This window comes from Tetrao urogallus (genome assembly GCF_951394365.1).
Source record: "Tetrao urogallus genome assembly, chromosome: 13".
Taxonomy (NCBI): Eukaryota; Metazoa; Chordata; class Aves; order Galliformes; family Phasianidae; genus Tetrao; species Tetrao urogallus.
Genome location: NC_136826.1, coordinates 12,277,586 through 12,297,141, shown reverse-complemented (window position 1 = coordinate 12,297,141; position 19,556 = coordinate 12,277,586). Strand labels below are relative to the sequence as shown.

General features: G+C 35.6%; 1 protein-coding gene across 1 annotated transcript in view; it reads right to left on the bottom strand.

Annotated features, from left to right (window-relative positions):
- PCDH11X (protocadherin 11 X-linked) overlaps positions 1–19,556 on the bottom strand; it is a gene marked incomplete at both ends in the record, with an annotated part of 397,981 nt that overhangs the window by 370,856 nt on the left and 7,569 nt on the right. The window contains 2 exons of the mRNA XM_079541943.1: positions 8,249–10,735; positions 13,237–13,284. Of these exons, the coding sequence (XP_079398069.1) occupies positions 8,249–10,735; positions 13,237–13,284 (2,535 nt within the window). The remainder of the gene's footprint in view (positions 1–8,248; positions 10,736–13,236; positions 13,285–19,556) is intronic.

Sequence of the window (19,556 nt, the reverse complement as noted above, 5' to 3'; positions counted from 1 at the left end):
GGTATGGTATGGTAATAGGAACAGCAAAACTGTCTTACAGATACATAAACATCTTTCCAAGAAAATCATCTCAGTATAGGAAGGAAATTTTTCCTGTAACAGTCATATCTATAATTATGCAATACAATATGCTAAATTACAATACGTACTTCATTATTAATAGAATTTATTTTACAGATCAAATAGCCAAATACACAATTTTGAAAGAGCCAGATAGCAATGTGGAGAATACTATAGGCAACAGTTATGGTAGACATTCTGCAGTCTAAGAACTGAGGCAATGTGAATATTAAGTACAAGCCTATAAATATCTTTACATCAAACATACAGGAAGGTGTAAGAATGTCATGTTGTAGTCTAATTGATCAATCATTAATAACTTTCTCTTTAAGTATATATATGGTATACATCCGAGTTAGAAGTGTTATTCATTTTATTCTAGCAAACTAATATTACATGTCTTCACATAAGTGCAGAAAACAGGGTTCTTTATACTCCTTTGCTTCCTAAGAGATTTTCTATTGCATGTGAAATACTAATATTATAGATGATACATATTAAGCGTTATTCCCTAAAATATATAGAAACTTACAACCAGGCTGCAAACCAAGCAATGATACTCAAACTGCATTTGTTAAATGAGTCATACTAAATTAAAAAAAACATTACATAAACAAATTGAAATTAAAATAAGAAAGGTAATAATAATAATAATTTGGAGAGAAACAAAAAACAGAAGGCCATATTTTCCCCTATGTGCTAGGTTACAGTGCAAAATTCTAGGTTCCAACAAATATTTATCATTTCCTATTTTATCACAGTGAAAAGCAAGACACTGGATCTGTGATTTAAAAAAATAATTAAAAAAGAAAGTATTTCAAAAGATTAGGTGTATGGCACCTGTTATGCGTTATCTAGATTTCAGCAAGCAAAATGCAAATTAGATTCTGTTTTAGGAAGTGAATATTTTTGAGTTATTTAAAACGTGATCATTTATTACAAAATTTTGTGGGTAAGAAAGTATTCATTGTTCACAACTAATATTGTGCCTATGAAATGATAAAGCAGTGATTTGATCAATTCCATTTATGAACCACAGCAGCAATATTATCATTAAAAATATTATGGAATAGATATAAATAACACTTGATTCTTAATACATGTAACAATGCTATATTGTGACAACAATTTTTTTTCTTTTTAATGCAGGGAGTATAAAGAACTTTACATTCTCCTTTCAGTGTATGAATAAAATTTATTGCTCCCTTTTATTATACTTATATAATCAAAACTTCTACTTGTTCAACTAAAATAAATAAGGAAAAAATCTGGGACAAGAAGTTGGTTACAAGCAAAATTAGAAAACAATAGATTTATCATAATCGCCAACTGCGATGAATGATGGGTCACATTACTTTTTTCTTAGCAAAACTACATTATAGAACACTGTAGCACAACGTACTAAAATTTCGTTGTCTTTTCATTTTAAAAAATTCTTGCCCTTGATACCTTTCAGTAGGGCAGCTTGAACAGTTCATCATCACTTCCAAACCCCTCTGGAGATCAGACGATAAATTTCTTCGGCAATCAGAGAGAGGACAAAGGGCTTTCTCGTGCTATTTCCTTGTTTTCATGTTTGCTGGCTTAACATCATTGTGTACACGTACGACTTCAGTATATAACATCAGATGCGATGGCGTTCAGAGCTGGCAAACAGAGAAACAGCATGAGAAAAGCCCTTTCCTACATCATTTTCCCCATATATTGTAAAGTTTGCTTCCAACTTTCAACCATGTCAACCACATAGTTTGAGAAGTACCAAACTACTGCATTTCTATGTAACCAACCACCTTTGGTGAGTGTGTGTGTTTGCAGGGCCTTATATACACAGAAAGACCTGCACACATCTACATACACACACAACAGAAGTGTTAAAATGGGAGACACAAAAATGGCTTCTATGTATGTTATTCTAGGTTTTTAATACTTTTTTTCTTTATCAGCTCAAAACTCCAAGTGATGTATCAAGCATACAGCTATCAGAAAACTACCACACTACCTAAAATACATTCTACAGGGCTTTAGTAGACTTCATTCAAGAGCATAGTTCCTAAGAGCATAACATATTTTGAAGTTATTTTGCTTCCTGAAGTTATACTTATTATCAGCAGAGTTAGAGTCTTGAAAATTCACTGGAATAAAGCCATTCAGATCAATTATTTCAAGGAAAAAAACCCACTATCAATAGCAGTCACCAAGACACAAGCCACTCACTGGTCAGGAAATTGCTATCAACTGAAGATCATTGAGTGTAATACCTTCTGTGAGAAAATAGGAAAAGAAATAAGTGTGAAAATTAAACTAAAGATAAATCAGATTTCATTGTTGACAAATGGTTGGTAGCCATTAGTTTCTATTAAAAAAAAAGAAAAAAAAGAAAAAAAAAAAGGAATTGAGAAGAAAGGAGTAAACATTTCAGCTTCACCACGCATGAAGGTGAAACATGCTTCATGTTTAGGGAAAATCATATGTATTTATACTGCTACTATCCCAAAACAAGCTGCTATTGCATAGAGAGTTGAGAATCATTGTAGCCTGAAAAACAATCACCAAAGGTTAATGCTGGAACATTGCCTACCAACTTCAGGACAAACTCAGTCAAATAAGTTTTACTGGGATAAATAACAAAAAACAAGAACAAAAACAAAACAAAACAAACAAACAAACAAAAAAACCCCAACCTTTGTTTTCTCCAAAGCACTTTTTACTGCTCAAGAAAAATGGAGATGCTATACTGAGGGACATGCTTTAGTGGGGAAATACTGTGGTAGGTAGACAGGTGGACAGGGTTATTTCAGAGGTCTTTTCCAACCTTGGTAATTTGGTGATTTTATGATTCTACTTAAAAGTCACATTTAAAATTGTTCTCGTTTTTTTTCCTAAAAGACAAGTGAATTTATTTTTTGTTTTTTTTTTTATTTTTTTTACTTGTGCTTGGTATTTGTTTTCTACCATGAAGTGCAGAGTATCAATTCCAGACTTCCTTCCCCATGTTTTTTCAGTAAAGAACACATCTATGAAATAAAAATTGACTTTTCCTTCCACAAAGAATTCCACAGAGGAAAAACATTTCATTGACCGGTTTTGCTTTAGTAGTACTACATATCTAATTAACTGCTCACTAACATAAGAGTCTGCAAATTTCACTTATCCTTCAGTAACATCTTTTTCTCCAGATACAAATTTCAGTTCTTACTGAAATGTTCATACACAGAATCATACCAGAATTACCAGCTAAATTACCAGCTAAAAAATTAAGAGAAAATAACAAGAATAGTCAGAGTTGTAGTAATCACTTCTGAGACAGCTTTTGGGAAGGGTTATACCAACAGCTATTTGTCTGACATTTGGAGTTTCTTGAGTGTAATTCACTCTGTATTTGTCAATGCAAAACACAGCATTACCTATACACCCTTTCACACATCAGAAGCCTATTGATAATTACAGGATACTGGATTAAACTCACTACTCTCACTTATTACCTCATATTACCTAAATCATGCATCTAAAGATCTGCATATCACATGAGTTTTCAGAGCTTCTTGTTTCAGGAAAGTGCAATATTCTTTTAATTTGCATTCTAAGCACACTGCTCTCATACTGAGTGGAAAACAGTAATGGCATTTCACATTTCAAATCAGAAACAGAAAACCATATGTATCATAACTGTAAGCCTGGGTAAGCAGTTGGTAGTAAGAAAGTAGCCCCCAAAAAGGCAACACACCATAAATAAGGTCTACTTTCTAATATAAAATTAATGTCTATCTCTGATTACTTTCCAACAAACAAGTTCACAGTTCAGATCACAGTGCTATTTGAAATCTCCATTCATACACACAGGTACATTCACACATGATAGAATTCTTGCAAATAAATGAATTAATGAAGCTTTACAGTAGTAAATATGAGAAAATCAATCTTCATACCTGTTTATTCCCACCATTTTTTTCTGAAGATGGCATAGTGTACTAACAGTGGAAATGTTAACATATGGATGGGAGTCCACTGCAAAGCAGGCATAACCACCACCAAGCACAGAAACAGAGCATGATTATACATTTGTCATTCAAACAGTATGTTTATATATATATTCAAAAAGTTCAGAGAATGACTACATATTCCAGCTGTACCAGCTGAAGAAGTGAACTGAAACTAAACCAAGTCCTGCCATCGCTGCTTTCATGCAGTCATACTTTTTCACTAACAAAAGGCCAGAAAAAGTGATAATAAAAAAGTTAATGGTACCCTTCCTTAGTCAACAGCTGTTTATTTTAGGATATTTATACTGTTCCTATAGTGTGCAGTACGGTTTTTTCAAATGAACGAATGTCACAAGAAGTATTAACTGAAAGAAAGAGACAAGGAGGAGGAGATGTGAAGTTTTAATCAATCTTTGCAGCAGTAGTTTCTCAGAACCCAGCTGCCAGAGGTAACACTGTATACTATAACTATGAATGTTTTGATTAAATATGTTGATCCCTCGACAGGCATTCGAATTGTCTGAATGTTGTTTGAAACACCTGAGCAAAGATTCCAGATTTTAAATATTGTGTTACATATTATATGAATAATGCATTGAAAAAAAACATCGTTTTCAACTTTCCAATGCAAATGAAAAAAAGATTTTTGAAAGTATATATTTCATACAGCCTTCTCTCACTAAGGTGAATGTCAAAAGTAATTGAATTTTTACAAAGCTTGTGGACAGACAAGCTGTAAATGTGTATATGTTTCTCTCCAAAAAAATACATTCTTCTGAAGACAATGAAAGTTACCTTGATTTTATATACCTTACTTTAAAAAAAAAAAAAACAAAAAAAAACCCCCAAACATATAATGAACAAGAAGCCCCTTCACAGTTTAGCATATGATAGAACCTCCTTAATACATCTATCTACAGCATCCCAAAGGAAAGCACGCTATTCTGAAGGTACCAGTTTACTCTCACTAGTATTAGCTCCTAACATGTGACTTCAAAATAATATTAATATCTCTTTCTATTACCCTTTCCCACACAGAAGAATCAGAGGAGCTTACTGTCTCTCCTTGTTTGCATTATATTAGCACCACACGTTTCCCTCTTCAGCTTCCCGCAGTCAACAATCCAATGCGTCCTCAGTTGCTTCTGATTCCTTTCCCACAAAACTTTGAGCTTTGCTACTCCAGTATTTATTAGCCCACATAGCCCACATAGACATTCTTTGGGCTTTTTAGTAGAAAATCCTTTACGTTCTGGATGTCATGGGGAAATTGTTTACAGAGAGAGTGGTGAGGTACTGGAACAGCTGCCCAGAGAGGTTGTGGATGCCCCGTCCCTGAAAGTTTTCAAGGCCAGATTGGATGGGGCCCTGGGCAGCCTGGTCTGGTATTAAGTGAGGAGGTTGGTGGCCCTGCATGTGGCCGGGGGGTTGGAGATTCACGATCCTTGAGGTTCCTTCCAACCCTGTGATTCTCTTTTGCAATTTTTTTGAGTACAACTGTTAAAATGACTTTGTCATTTTGTACATCGCTTCTGCAAATTTAACATAAGATTATTTTTTTTTAATTTAAAGACAATTGATATCATTCTGATTTAAAGCTTCAAAAAATCCCATAACTTTTTATCTTTAAATCAGTAATTCAAATGTCTTGCATAGACAAAGCTAAGAGCTATTGAGATGTGAGGCTTGTTAATATCAATAACTAATTGAAAATGAAAATAAATAAACTCACAGCAAGCATAATCTTTAGTTTTCTCCTTCAGAGAGATTTTGGCTTGTAACAGGGAAGTATTACAGTAATGACTGCAGTAGAATAATGTTTTTCACACTATTTTCTTATTTTCATTTCTTATTTTCATTTCTCAAACTAGCACATCTGCCTTTTTAACTGAAATTATCCCACTTCTCCTTGCTGTCCTGCATTTTCTGAAAATTCAGAGCGCACAACATGAAGGTATCACTAACCACAAAGATCCCACCTGTCTATAAGGTTGGTGAATTGAGGGCAACATGACATCTGAAAGACTGAGTAGAGTTTCTTTTGTTTCATCTCTTTACTGGCTAAGAGTGACAACTCTAAGTCAGCCTGTCCTGAGTGTACCTTCATAGGAGATAAAACCACACAGACTATAATTATACAAAAAAACAGGTTATGAGTAAGACCCGTTTTTACAAAAAATACTGAGACTAAAGAAATATAGTTTGTTTTGCTTATCATAAAACACAATGCTGTAATTACAATCCAACACAAAGGATTAAACTCAAATGGCTTCTCTTGCCCAACTTATGTAAATAAATGCATTAATATTTTATTACTCATTTAAATAAAATGAAATTAAGTAACGGTTAAAGGCAAATGTTGTTTTCCAACTAGTGGAAAGGGCCAGTGTCAGAGAGGAGTTGCAATTTCTCCAATAATGTGGTCACTTTTCTGTATGAAAAAATTAACCTTTTACGCACCATACTAATACAATTTCTGGTACAGTTATATCAGGTAATGAGTATATGAAAATAAACAAACAAAAAAGCAGTTCTATTTTTCTCTCAACGACAGGAAGCCCCTGTGAATGACTTTTTAGGTATAGTTAAAAGATTTTTTCCCAAAAGACTTTTGTAGAAGAAGTCCATTCTACTTTAAATGTCCCTTCTGATGGAAGAAATAAGTTCATAAAAATCTGGAGTGTCATGAGCTTACCTTCTTTTTTAGTAGAATTAGTGCGTTACAAAGTCTGCTTTTGAGCAGACAGTGGAAGAATCTTTTTGGCTTGGAGGAGGTATACTGGAGTCCCTGTACTCAACTGAAAAATCACTTAGATCAGGCCTACAGAGCACTTAGATCAGGCCTACTGAGATGCTGAAAACAGCACCATCCACCTCACCATAAGGAAAAATATAACAGACGAACAAACTAGCAAGAACCTTTTCTAATGCCCAACTTAAATTAACACATTTAAATACCTTTGATAAAAAATATTCAAATCTGAAAAAGTACACATTTCCTACTGCTGTCATAAAAATAAGAAATTCTATTATTTTTTCCTCAACTTAACTGTTAGTGGAACTCAAAACTCCATTTTGTAATACACAGCTACATGGGTTATCACAGAAATCTGTGCTGTTAAGGGGGAAAAAATTAAGTAGAACAAGCAGGCCATCATGCAGTTTTCATGTACATTTTGTTATCAATGTTGCTCACAAAACAAAGCTCACAGAAAATTTAAAACCTCAACTGAACAAAAAGTCTAACAGACTAAGTCTTGCTGAGGATTTGTTCCCAAAAAATAATACTAAAATGTAACATCAATGATATAATAAGCTCTTCTGAAATATTTAATAATTGATTCTTTTAAACTTTGACTAGAAAACTGTTTTCACTGAAACCATTGTGATATTCTTAAATAAAACAGACAAGTAGACAAAATTTATTGCTTACGAAACCTTCAAAAATATATATAGAAATTATATTTGATTTTCAGTTACTTGCAGCCTTTCTGTAGTGTCCTGTAGATTCTTATTTTTAATTTTAAGCTAAGAAGTCTTTAGACATTATGCTGTACTGAATTTTTGAGAAGTTAGTATCTGGTTTACCAAGCATAGGAGCAAAAATGTGAGAACAATTATACCAATGTTTCTTATTTTCCTACAGCTTTGCCTACTGACACTGCCATTCTACTCAAGTAGTCTGCTACTTTGGAAAATGGCACTGAATCTCTCCGATGAAAATCCTTGCCTGCTTTTAGTGACTTTGAAGTAAAGCTATGCCCAAATGATGGCTGCAATTCCAGACACCATTAATATTAAGAACCACTTATGAGGTCCTGTAAAGCTTTATTGTTTTCCACCTGGCCTAGATTGCTTCAACTCTTGAGCACACAATACTACAGAGGACAGTACCATAAACCCTCTTTTTTTCACACAGCTGCACAGCGTACAGAGGTAATGCAGGAAGTGCCATACTGCCATCTGCAGTCCAGAATACCCACCAGTGTAATAATTCACAGCTCTATTTCCTTGCAGCATTTTAATTTTTTTCTTAACACTGAAGAATCTCAAATTGTTTACCTTTTTTTTATGCTTCTATCAAACATGACTTTTCGTAACTTTTAATCCTTGTGGAAAAATTTATTTTGCAGTGCTTAGAATTAGAGCTAAATTAATGGAAAAGAAAGAAGCAAAGGAGAAAGAGAAAACCTTAAAATTTCCATTACCTGTCTGGTGTGAATGGGGCCTGGGGTCTTGAAGCCTCCTTGACAGCTGCATTCAGAAACACTGTAAGGATCCGAGCTGCTTGATGAGCACTTGGAGAGTGAATCACAGCCCACCACAAAGGTGTTATCCAGAGGCAGTTCCTGAATGACATGGTGCTTCTTGGGGGGTACAGGAGTCTCAGGTTTAATTTGAAAGGTTGGCTGTGGAGAAGCAGACTTGTAGTGCTTTGCTAAATCTGGGCTATCAGGCTTAAATGTGGTTGGTGTAGTGGCCCAGTTATATTTTCCCATAGTCTGTTCTTCTAGTTCTACAGGAATGTCTAAAGTGCCATTTATGTGCTCATGGCCAGGATCATCAGGCTTAGATTCTTCAATAGTCACAAAATTGAGGAGAAGACTTTTTGGAGAGCGTTTCTTCTTCTTCTTCTTCTTCTTGATCTGCCTATTCTCTTGGTTTGGGGAAACCCACTCACCACTCTGCTTATTTTTCTGGACAACTTTGTGCCTGGGAGTCTGGCGGCACCGTACTAAGGCAGTAACAAAAATTACCAGAATAACTGTCATTGTGCCTGCAATAATCGCAATTATGATCTTGACATAATCATTGGTTTGTGGGGTTATCTCACCATCCCCAATGTTCTGGCCAACTGGAGTTTCCATATTCCTGCGCACTAGCTCTTGTATGTAGGAACTATTGGTGACCGTCTCATTCACAAACAAATGCACAAGAGCTATAGTATAAAGAGACTCTGGCTGTCCTAGGTCATTGACTTTTATCACCAGTCTGTGCAAGCCATGATCTGATGTGATTACCTTCTCTTTCAATGTAATATTGCCTGTTAACTGGTCAATTGCAAACAAGCCCCTTGAATTCCCTCCTATAATGCTGTAACGGAGCTCTGCATTCATTCCTGTGTCATTATCAACTGCAAAGACTTTAGTAACAACAGAACCTGGACTGGATGATGTTGGAACCAACTCATATGAATAATTTGATGAAGGAATTACAAAAACAGGCCTGTTGTCATTTACATCAACAACATTGATCGTCACTTTGGCTGTTGAGGAACGCTGCAGTCTTCCTCCATCCACCGCTTTCACCTGAAAAGTGTATGACCCCTGCTGTTCTCTATCAAAAGTAATATTAGGTCTTATTACACCAGTAAGTGGATCGATAATGAAATTATCTCGACCATTTAATATAGACAGAGTGACTGCAGCATTCTCTCCAGAATCAGCATCTGTTACTGTGATAAGCCCTACTGTGCCATACATGGGTAAGTTTTCTGGAACATAGAAATTATATTCATTGTGTGTGAAAGCAGGGCTGTTATCATTCTGGTCCAGGACTGACACTGTCACAGTAGCATTGGTCTGCAAGGGTGGCATCCCATTATCCTTAGCCAGTACAGTGAAGGAGTACCTGTCTTGTTTTTCTCTATCCAGCTTTCTCACTGCTGTCAGAATGCCTGTGCGGCGGTCAAGATTGAAAATAGGGGGTGCATCAGAACCTAGAATATAGCTGATCTCAGCATTGCGCCCACTGTCGGCATCTGTAGCACTTATCTTGGTTAGCTGAGTACCAGGAGCATTGTTTTCAGGGATGGAAAGACCTATGATAGGCTGTGTGAAAACTGGGGCATTGTCATTTTCATCTTTAATTTTGATCAAGAGCATTGCAGATTGGTTTAAGGGAGGTTTACCTGAATCTGAAGCTACTATTTTAATAGCATATTCCCGTGTGGATTCATAATCTAGAAATGTAGCTGTCTCCAGAAGAAACTGATTATCAAACACTGGCTTTAGTCTAAAAGGGACATCATGATCTGTAAAACAAGTAACTTTTCCATTCAGATCAGCGTCCTTGTCCATTACTGTTATCAATGCAATTTTTGTATTAAGTGGAGCTTTCTCAGACAAGAGCACTGTCCCATTCACTGGATTGATGATGTACCTTGTGTCAATTGATGGGACATTGTCATTAATATCTGTGACATTAACAGTCACTGTTGCTCTCGATGGAGTCGAACTGCCATCACTTGCCAAAACAGTTAGTTTGTGTACTGGAGATTCTTCCCTGTCTAGTGGCTCTCTTATGGTGATGAGACCAGTGGCATTATCAATGGCAAACAGCTTTTTGGCCAAGCTGGAGATCTGATTGCTGAAATAGAAGTGGATTTGTGCATTTGAGCCCAGGTCTGCATCAGTGGCATGGAGCTGAGAAACAGAGGTGCCCACTGGAGCATTTTCTGGAATACTGACTTCAATGTCATCCTCTTTAAAGACTGGACGATTATCATTCACATCAGTCACTGTGACTTGCAGGATTGCAGTGCTAGATCTTGGAGGACTTCCACCATCTTCAACTTTAATTTTCATCACATAGGTATCTTTCTGCTCTCTATCCAGGATCTGCTGGACAATCAGTTGAGGCCACTTATCTCCCTCAGGTGTCTCAATTATATCAAGACCAAATACATTCTGACCCTACAAGACACAGAAAGAAGATACTTTAGCATAGTAGTACATTTAAGCAGAGAATCATCTCAATGTTCTGAAATTATCACAAAATATATAAGCATTATACAGGAATTGACACTTTTTATGTTTACTCCTCGTTTGCAATATTTAATTTTGCTCTAAGCCACCCAAGGACCTTAAAAAAAGCTTCACAACATACATGGAAATGAACTTATACTTCAGAATAACAGGTTATGAGGTTTTTTTTTGTTTTTTTTGGGGGGGGGGCACAAATCACATTGTGATTTGTTTGCTGGTTTCTTGGTGCTGCGTTTGCTCTTTAAACCAACTGCTCTCCTCCTAAAGAAAAGAGAAAATCCTTGGACAGATGTGATTTGCTTTCTATACTGTACCAGTGAGTGTGGAGAAGAGCAATGTAGCCAAAGTTCAAAGTGTCCAAATGTAAGGTAATATGCATGCACTAAAGGACTTAAACAAATCTTCAATTTGAAGGAAAACAAGAAAGTTAAAGGGACTGCCTCATGGAACAACTCCGGACATGATCTGAAGCCATCATAATTAAAAAAAACAAAAATAAATCGTTTACTATACAGCCATAACAGTTTATTAGAAATACATAAAAAACACCTGAAAATTATTCCATTATTCCTCATTATTTGCTTTATATTTATCTTCTTTTTTCACTTGGATTGTTTTGTTTTTTTTTTCATAAAAAAAAAAATATCACAGAACTGTGACATTCACTTTGAAAATAATTACTTCTTTTCACAGGGATTGTTGAACACCTAACACTCCTGTAATGGAAAAGAAATACTATATATATTTGACAAACATGGCTTCCTTCAGAAGCCTTGCGCTGAAAAGAGCATGCTAAAATAAATACAATAAAACAAAACAAATTCTGTATAAGAAAGGACTGTTTTGTTTAAGTGTTTTGCCACTCAGAATTCAACATAAACAAACATTTCTTTCATGGAAAAGAACTATCCATCCCCATTTCAAACATAACTGAGCAACTTGCACAGTATTTGTGACATTATATTGCAACCAGGGGCAGTCTAAAGTGAAGTGGAGCACATTCTGAAACAATAAATAAGAGCACAGCTTTTACTTATTCAGTAGAAGACACGAAAATATTAGTTTTAAAAGAAATGTCTTCTCAAATAGCAATTATACATTTATCTCTCTATTGAGAGAAAGTGTGGGTTTCCTATTCATCTTCAATCAGCCTAGCAGTTAGTTGTAATAAATTGCATAACTACTAAGAAATAATGAATTATATATGTTTTAATATAGAATTCCAGGAAAAAAAAAAAAAAAAAAATGTAACAAGCTGGTGGAGGGGGGCGGACATATCAGCTATCTTTTACTTCTTTATTTGTACACAAATTGACAGATGGGCAGTAATTATTCTATCATTGTATCTCACAACTACAACAAAAAATACTCATAGACTTTCAATAGGTTCAATTATACAAATGAATACACATCTCTGCATTTCTTCAACTATCAAGTCAAAAGCAATTCTTCATTATACCATAAAATTAATAGATTTGATTCTCCATAACTACCATAAACTAATGGAGAAACAGAAAAGAATGCAAAGAACAATTCCAGGTCAATTATTACCATTTGAGTAATTTTTATGAAAAAAAAAGAAAAAAAAAAAAAAAAGGTTACTTAAGAAAATTTCTTGCTGTTCATTAGAGGATCATGCATCTTTTAAACTACTAAAATAAAGGGATTTTTTTTTTAATTTTTTTTTTCCTAACTTAATTCACATTGGGATAGAGTTCAATACAGCCATATGCCACATTTTATCAAATAAATTTTCTGAGAGAGTGCTCCCATTCCAAACATTCCCAAAATGATGACATATTCAAGTAGCGCATTTTGAAGATTACAAATATATAATTCTCTCCCTCGTGAGAAAAGAAACTAAGAGTTAAAAAGAGAAACAGGAAAAAAAAAACCTTCAGTGCAAATTTTTTACTGTTGAAGCAAATGGATCTATCATCACCAAAACCTCAGTGAAATCAAAATTTCCTACAATAAGATTGGTTTTGGACTGAACCTCAATCATCTCATTATCCCAGTGATCTGAAGGTTTCACCCACGCTAGAGTACTGCTATAAATCTTCAGAAGTGGTATAATAGGTAATTAACACTTACGTAGTACCTTTCACCATTAAATTAATTTTAGAAATAACCTGTTAGTTTTTTTTCCATGGCTGTATCAGAGACTGAAAAATAAAACGCTGAATTTTCAATCTAAAAAGACAGTTTAAATGATGTAATCTAATTACTTCAAGCAGAACAAGGTTTCAGAGCCAACATCAACTTTAAGAAGCTCCGAGTTCTGATCACAATATTATTTACCAGTGGTTTAAGCAACTTGTAACCTTATTGGATTTTCATAACATCCTTTTCAGTTGATTCATGCCTAAGGTAATATTTGAAATGATGAAACTGGTATACTTGCTGAACACTCCTTGCCATATATTTACCTGATCATTTGTAATTGATCCAAATGTCCTTTTCGGAGCTGTTTTGGGCTGTCATGTAAAATAAAAAATTAGAGAGTTTTAAAACAATTGTAACATTTAGGTAAGTTAATAAATACATAATCAATTAAACATAGATATCTAATGTGATAACCTAGAAAAGTCAAAGTATTACAAACAGGACTGCATGTAGCAAGGTGTACATAGTACATAGTCTACAGCTAACTTGCCTCTAGACATGCACAAGGCACTATTACACTCTCTCATCATAATATGTGATTGAATTCATTAGTTGTTGCCTACATTTGCTTTGTAATGACTGTTTTTTGTTTGTTTTTGCTCTGAATGTTCAAATCGACAGTAGAAAAAAACTCGGAAGTTATACACCAATCTAAACTAAAATCTGTGTAGTCATAAACCTAACATGCTTCACCCATACACAGAAGATAAGGACACGATGTATTACCAACATCTACATAATAATTCACTATTTTTCAGCTTCCAATAACAAAAGTGGCTCTACAAAAGCTGGTCTGAAAGTGACAGACACTTCTACCAAATTACTAATCATTTCATTTCAACTAAACAAAAACAAAATTCAAAGCCCTTTTCTTTTAGAAACACTCCTTCCAAAAGAAGGAAAGTTAACAGCTGCCAGTAAGGCAATTAGGTAAGTAAGCCTGCCTCTTAACCTTCTCCATAACAATTTTTGAGACATTCACATGCATCCTATTAGACAGGAAGCTGATACAAAACCTGAAGGACAGTTAAAGGGATATCATATTTATGTCTGAGATATGCTATAAATTCCCTGTCCTCCAATACGCACTTTGTACTTCAAGTAAACACTATATTTATATCTCTAGATATAAAAACAAGGAAAAAACAGGAGTTGTTAGGCATTAATATATTTAGTAAGATAATTTTTATGTTCACGTTACATGTGTGTGAGAATTACAGATTTGCTCCAAAAATCTAAGAACTAAGCGAAAGAAATGACTGTATTTTAGCCATGTAATTCCCTAACACATCACTGTGTTTTTGGATGTAACAAGTAACAGTTCTGAACCAGCTCCTAAATCACAACCTCATCTTGTTTGACAGCCAAACAAGACACCTTAGGCTCATAATCCCGCATTTTAGAGCTCTCAGATGAATGCTGACTGGGTGTTGGAGCAGTGTGAATCCGTAATGCCCTCCTATTCACTACCTGCACTAAAACCATATCAGTACTCTCAGGCAGAAGGGGATTCAAACTGACAGCCACTTGTATACAAGAAAATAGAAACAACTGAGATATTTCTGAAAATTACCCTAAAGCAGAGATTGCCCAGGATCCTCAGCTTCTAGTACTTTTAGTTCAAATTTATCATGATGGACATTTATAGATTTGGCTCATGACAAGTGGAAAAAATAAAATTAAATAGAAAAAAAAACCTTTGAAAAAACTCATCCTTTTTACATTATTCTGAGAAAGTAACAGTGGAGCTAGCAAATAGAACTGTAAAAATATATGACGAAACACAAGTGCAAGATGCCCCTTCTCTACATACTGGAAGATAATAAATTACACTGCAATTTCAGATTAATAAATCAGAGACAGCTGCTCAGAAGTAGTACCAGAGTACTGAAAGTAGTTCCACAGAGACTAAATTCTGATACTCATTAAATAGAAATCTGTTGATTATGTTCATCAGGGAATGCTGGGCATAAACCAAAAATGTATTTTTTGGTGCTGGATTTCATCAGAAAGCCAACTTGTCTTCTTCCTCCTCTAGTATTACTGATTCCCATTTGTGTGACTCAGTAGAACAGCAGCAAAAGAAAAAAATGAAAATACTGTGTTACAGTATGGTAGCAATCCCATTTTGAGACCCACCTCTGAAACCCTGTAATACTTGTGTGCACTGAAAATTTCACATTATAAGCCACCATGACTTTTGACTAAGAGTTATATTCCTAAAAATGCATTCTCTGCAAGTTGTTTGGAATAAAAAAATCTTTAAAATGTATCTGATACACACATTTACAAGTATTCATACTCAACATGGTACTACAGACAGAAATTATTATTCTATTTATTTCCTACCTTCAATGCAGCTCAATAAAACTGCACAGAAAGAGAAATAATTTATTATTTTATTACAGCAATACAAAGACTTCTATCAACTGCATGTATGAACATGTAAGCAAAGTCAAAGATACTGAAAGAAGACAAAACTCTCTAAAAAGACAGAATAACATCTAGGACTGAGTCAATTATTTCACAGAAATGTGAAGGACCACTCACTACAACAAAGTCATTTTCAGTTGTTATAAGGATTAGATTAGTATCTCAAAATCTTAAGGTCACACAATAAAACTAGTTGCTGGATATGTCATGCATTCTACCTACAGATTTTTTATTCTACTTCCACCCTCAATTAACTTTACTGTTACTGTAAGAAGAGGCACACATGGACATATAAAAAAACCCCACTGTAAACTGGAAAATTAAATGAAATCAGCTTTGAAATTCAGTATTATGGCTTTTAACAAATCAGCAAAACCTAGACTAATTTACCAAAAGCAAGAATGATAGCTGGAATGCAGAGCTTCCATGATGGTTAAGCAGCATTAAAGTTATTCCTTATTATGCTCTTAAGCACGATCTGATTAGTTTTAACAGCTGCCCAGCAGGAAAAGCCAACCAATCGTTCCACAGCAATATACATATTAACGTACTTCTTTGCATTCAGTTTTCATCCATTTCAGGGGCAGGTGCACACTGCACTACAGTTAGAGCTGGCACCTTTTGATTTGAAAGTGATATCAAATATTCAAAATGAAAACAATGTCAGAAAATCCTGATAATCACAATATAACTTAATACCTTAAAACCTTTTCTGATAAATAAACTTATTCCACTAATACATAACAGGCAGCAAATTGGTTTTGAGGTTCCATGGGAAACAGGATGGAGAGGAAAACTGAAAATACTGATTTGTTTGTACTTTAGAATGTGCTACAACAAATAGTATTTAAAGATGCATAATGGAAATGAGGATAATATTATACAGCTAGGGTTAAAATGGAGTGGAAAACCTCAAAGAGAGTCATATAATATTCCATTCTTAAAAACATAGAACATCTTGACTCAAAAAAAAGAAAAAAGAAAAGAAAATAAAGACAATATGCTTGATAAGGCAGAGAGAAAAAAAATTACAATAATTTGACTTTGGAACATCAGCAATAACCATGGCAATAATACACATCACATTAATAGAGACAGCAATTATAGCACAGTGTGATAAAAATGTATTTCAACACTGACAGCTGATGATTCAGAATTTTTTCCTTTCACCAATGTTTCTTTTTTGTTTCCTTAAAATTGTCTGAAATGCTCTTTGCTACACGTCCCAGCATCAAAAGCTCTACAGGACTTCAGTGTTCAGACCTATTATATTTCTGGGCTAGGGAATATAAATTACTTTGCAATAAACCTTTCTTTCGGGAATAAAAATAACCATACTAATGCAGTCAAGTGCCACAATCTACAGTTGACAGTGCATTTAAAAGTATTCTTTGATATTTATAAGTTTATAATTTTGGACTTAGCATTTTTCTTCCCTGTGTTTCCTCCTGAAAAGAAGAAAAACATTCATTCTGTGTATTTAGAGTAACAACTACAGGAATTATTTTATTCTCTATCACTATCAATCAAAGATCTGAAAGCTAAAACTAAAAATCAAGAACATTATAATTGTATAAGCTTCTTTAATATTTGAATTATCTAATTAATGACATCTAAATCTAGGAGAAACTGTAATTCCCTCTACCATATTCAAAACATATCTTAAAAACAGGAAATCTTTATCACCCCAAAAACAGAGCTTATGGAAAAATGATTTGGGGCAAAAGAAAAAACTCACAGGCATAGAGAAGACACTAGCCATGAAGTAACTCAGAATTTTTAATAATAGATTTGGAATATTACTAGGATTCATATGAACCCCGTTGGAAAAATAATTCAAGCTTTCTCAAGACAGATATCCAAATTTTGCAGAAACTTTTTATTGCTGCATCCACAATAAATAAAAGGAGCAGAAAATAATATTCACAATGTTATTCTGAAACTAAAATTAGAATGGATTGAGAACTTGCAGATTCCTTGCAGCAATACAAGCGTGATTAGTCACTTCCCATCAAAATTTGTGAGAACAATTTTTAACTCGGTCAAAAAATAATGGTATTCAAGTGAAATTGTTCCTGATGGAGACAGCTGTTGCTTGCTTTAGTAATAAGGTTCTTATTTAGCAACAATGAGTTTAGTCACAAACATCTGAAGTATGAAAAATACAAAAAAAAATAAAAACAACCGCTGCTGGATACACTGGTGAAGAGTAACACATCAAACAGAAAATCAAAGTTAGTATCACCATCTCAATCTAGAACACTTTAGATTTTTAGATAATAGTAGAAACTATGGGTATAGCACGTCCTAAGTGCACTGTTTGCAACCTTCCAGAATAAAAGATGTTCAAAATATAAATTCCTAGAAATAAATATATTGCCTAAGCCGCAGACACTTCCTGTTCTACATACAAGAAGTTCCCTGAATCACAGAATCCTCAAAGATGAAAAGAACCTCTGACAGACATCAAGTCCAACTCCCCTACAATGAACAGAGACACCACAGCTAGATTAGGTTGCCCAGCCTTGCCTTGGAAGTCTCCAGGGATGGGGCATCAACCACATCTCTGATGTAACCTGTTCCAGTGCCCCACCACTCCCACTGTAAAAGATTTTTCCCTTCTGTCCAATCTAAATCTACCCTCTTTGAGCATGAAACCATTTCCCCATGCTTTATCACCACAAATTCTGCTAAAGAGTTGTCCCTGTTACCTTCCTGTAGCTCCCCTTTAGATACTCAAAGGCTGCTATCTTGGAGCCTTCTCTCAGCCTCAGCTCTCTCAGCCCATCCTTGTAGGAGAGGTGTTCCATTCCATGGACCACTTTTGTGGCCCTTCTCTGGATGTTTACCTGGGCTCACTGCTCAAGTCTGTGCAGATGGCATCCTATTCCTCTGGTGTGTCAACTGAATCCAACAGCTTGAGGTCATCAATAAACCTGATGAGGGAGCACTTGACCCCAATGTTGATGTCACTGATTAAGATATTAAAGAGTACTGGCCCCAGCACCGACCCCTGTGAGACATCACTTGTCAATGATCTCCATCCAGACATTGAGTCACTGACCACCACTTTCTGGACTCAATCCTGCATCCAGTTCTTCATTCACTGAACAGTCCACTCATCAAATCCATGTTTCCAATCAATAGCTGTTCCCTTGTCCACTGATGCAGTAACACCATCACAGAAGGCCACTAGGTTGGTCAAATAGAATTTGCCCTTAGTGAAGCCACGCTAGCTCTCCTGTATCACCTCCCTGTCTTCCATGTGCCTTAGCATGGCTTCCAGGAGGATCTGTTCCATGCTCTTCCCCAGCACAGAGGTGAAACTGACAGGTCAGTAGTTCCCACCGTCACCCTATTTACCTTTTTAAAAAATGGGTTGATAGCAGGACAAGGGAAAAGAGTTTTAAGTTGAAAGAGGGAAGATTTAGATTGGATATTAGGGGGAAGTTCTTCACAGAGAGAGTGGTGAGGTGCTGGAATGGGCTGCCCAGGAAGACTGTGGATGCCCTGTCCTGGAGGTGTCCAAGGCCAGGTTGGATGGGGCCCTGGGCAGCCTGGTCTTGTATTAAATGTGGAGTTTGGCAGCCCTGCCAGCAGCACAGTGTTTGGAGCTTGATGATCCTTCAGGTCCCTTCTGACCCAAGCCATTCTATGATTCTTCACTTACACTTAGAGGGCCCCTATCCCCTCCTGCCACACCAAATGTACGAGGGCTGTGTGGCAAGCAGTTATCAGGGAAGACTGAGGCAAAAAAAGTTAAGTACCTCAGCCTTCTTATTGTCTCTTGTTACCAGTCTGCCTCTGTCTCTTATTAGGAGGAGTATGTCCTCCTGGACTTTCCTTTTCTGGTTGAAGTACCCATACAAGCCTTTCTTGTTCTTTCTGGCATCCCTAGCCAAGTACAGTTCAAGTTGGGCCTTGGCTTTCCTGACCTCATCCCTACAAAACCTCACAGCTTCCTTACACTCTTCTCATGGTACCTGTCCCTGTTTCCACTGTCTGTGCATTTTCTTCTTGCCCTTCAGTTTGACCAGCAGGTTCCAGTTCAGCCACACTGGTTTCTTGCCTTCCTTTCCTGACTTGCTATACCCAGGGATGGAGAGCTCTTACACCCTGAAAAAAGTCTCCTTAAAGATCTGTCAGCTCC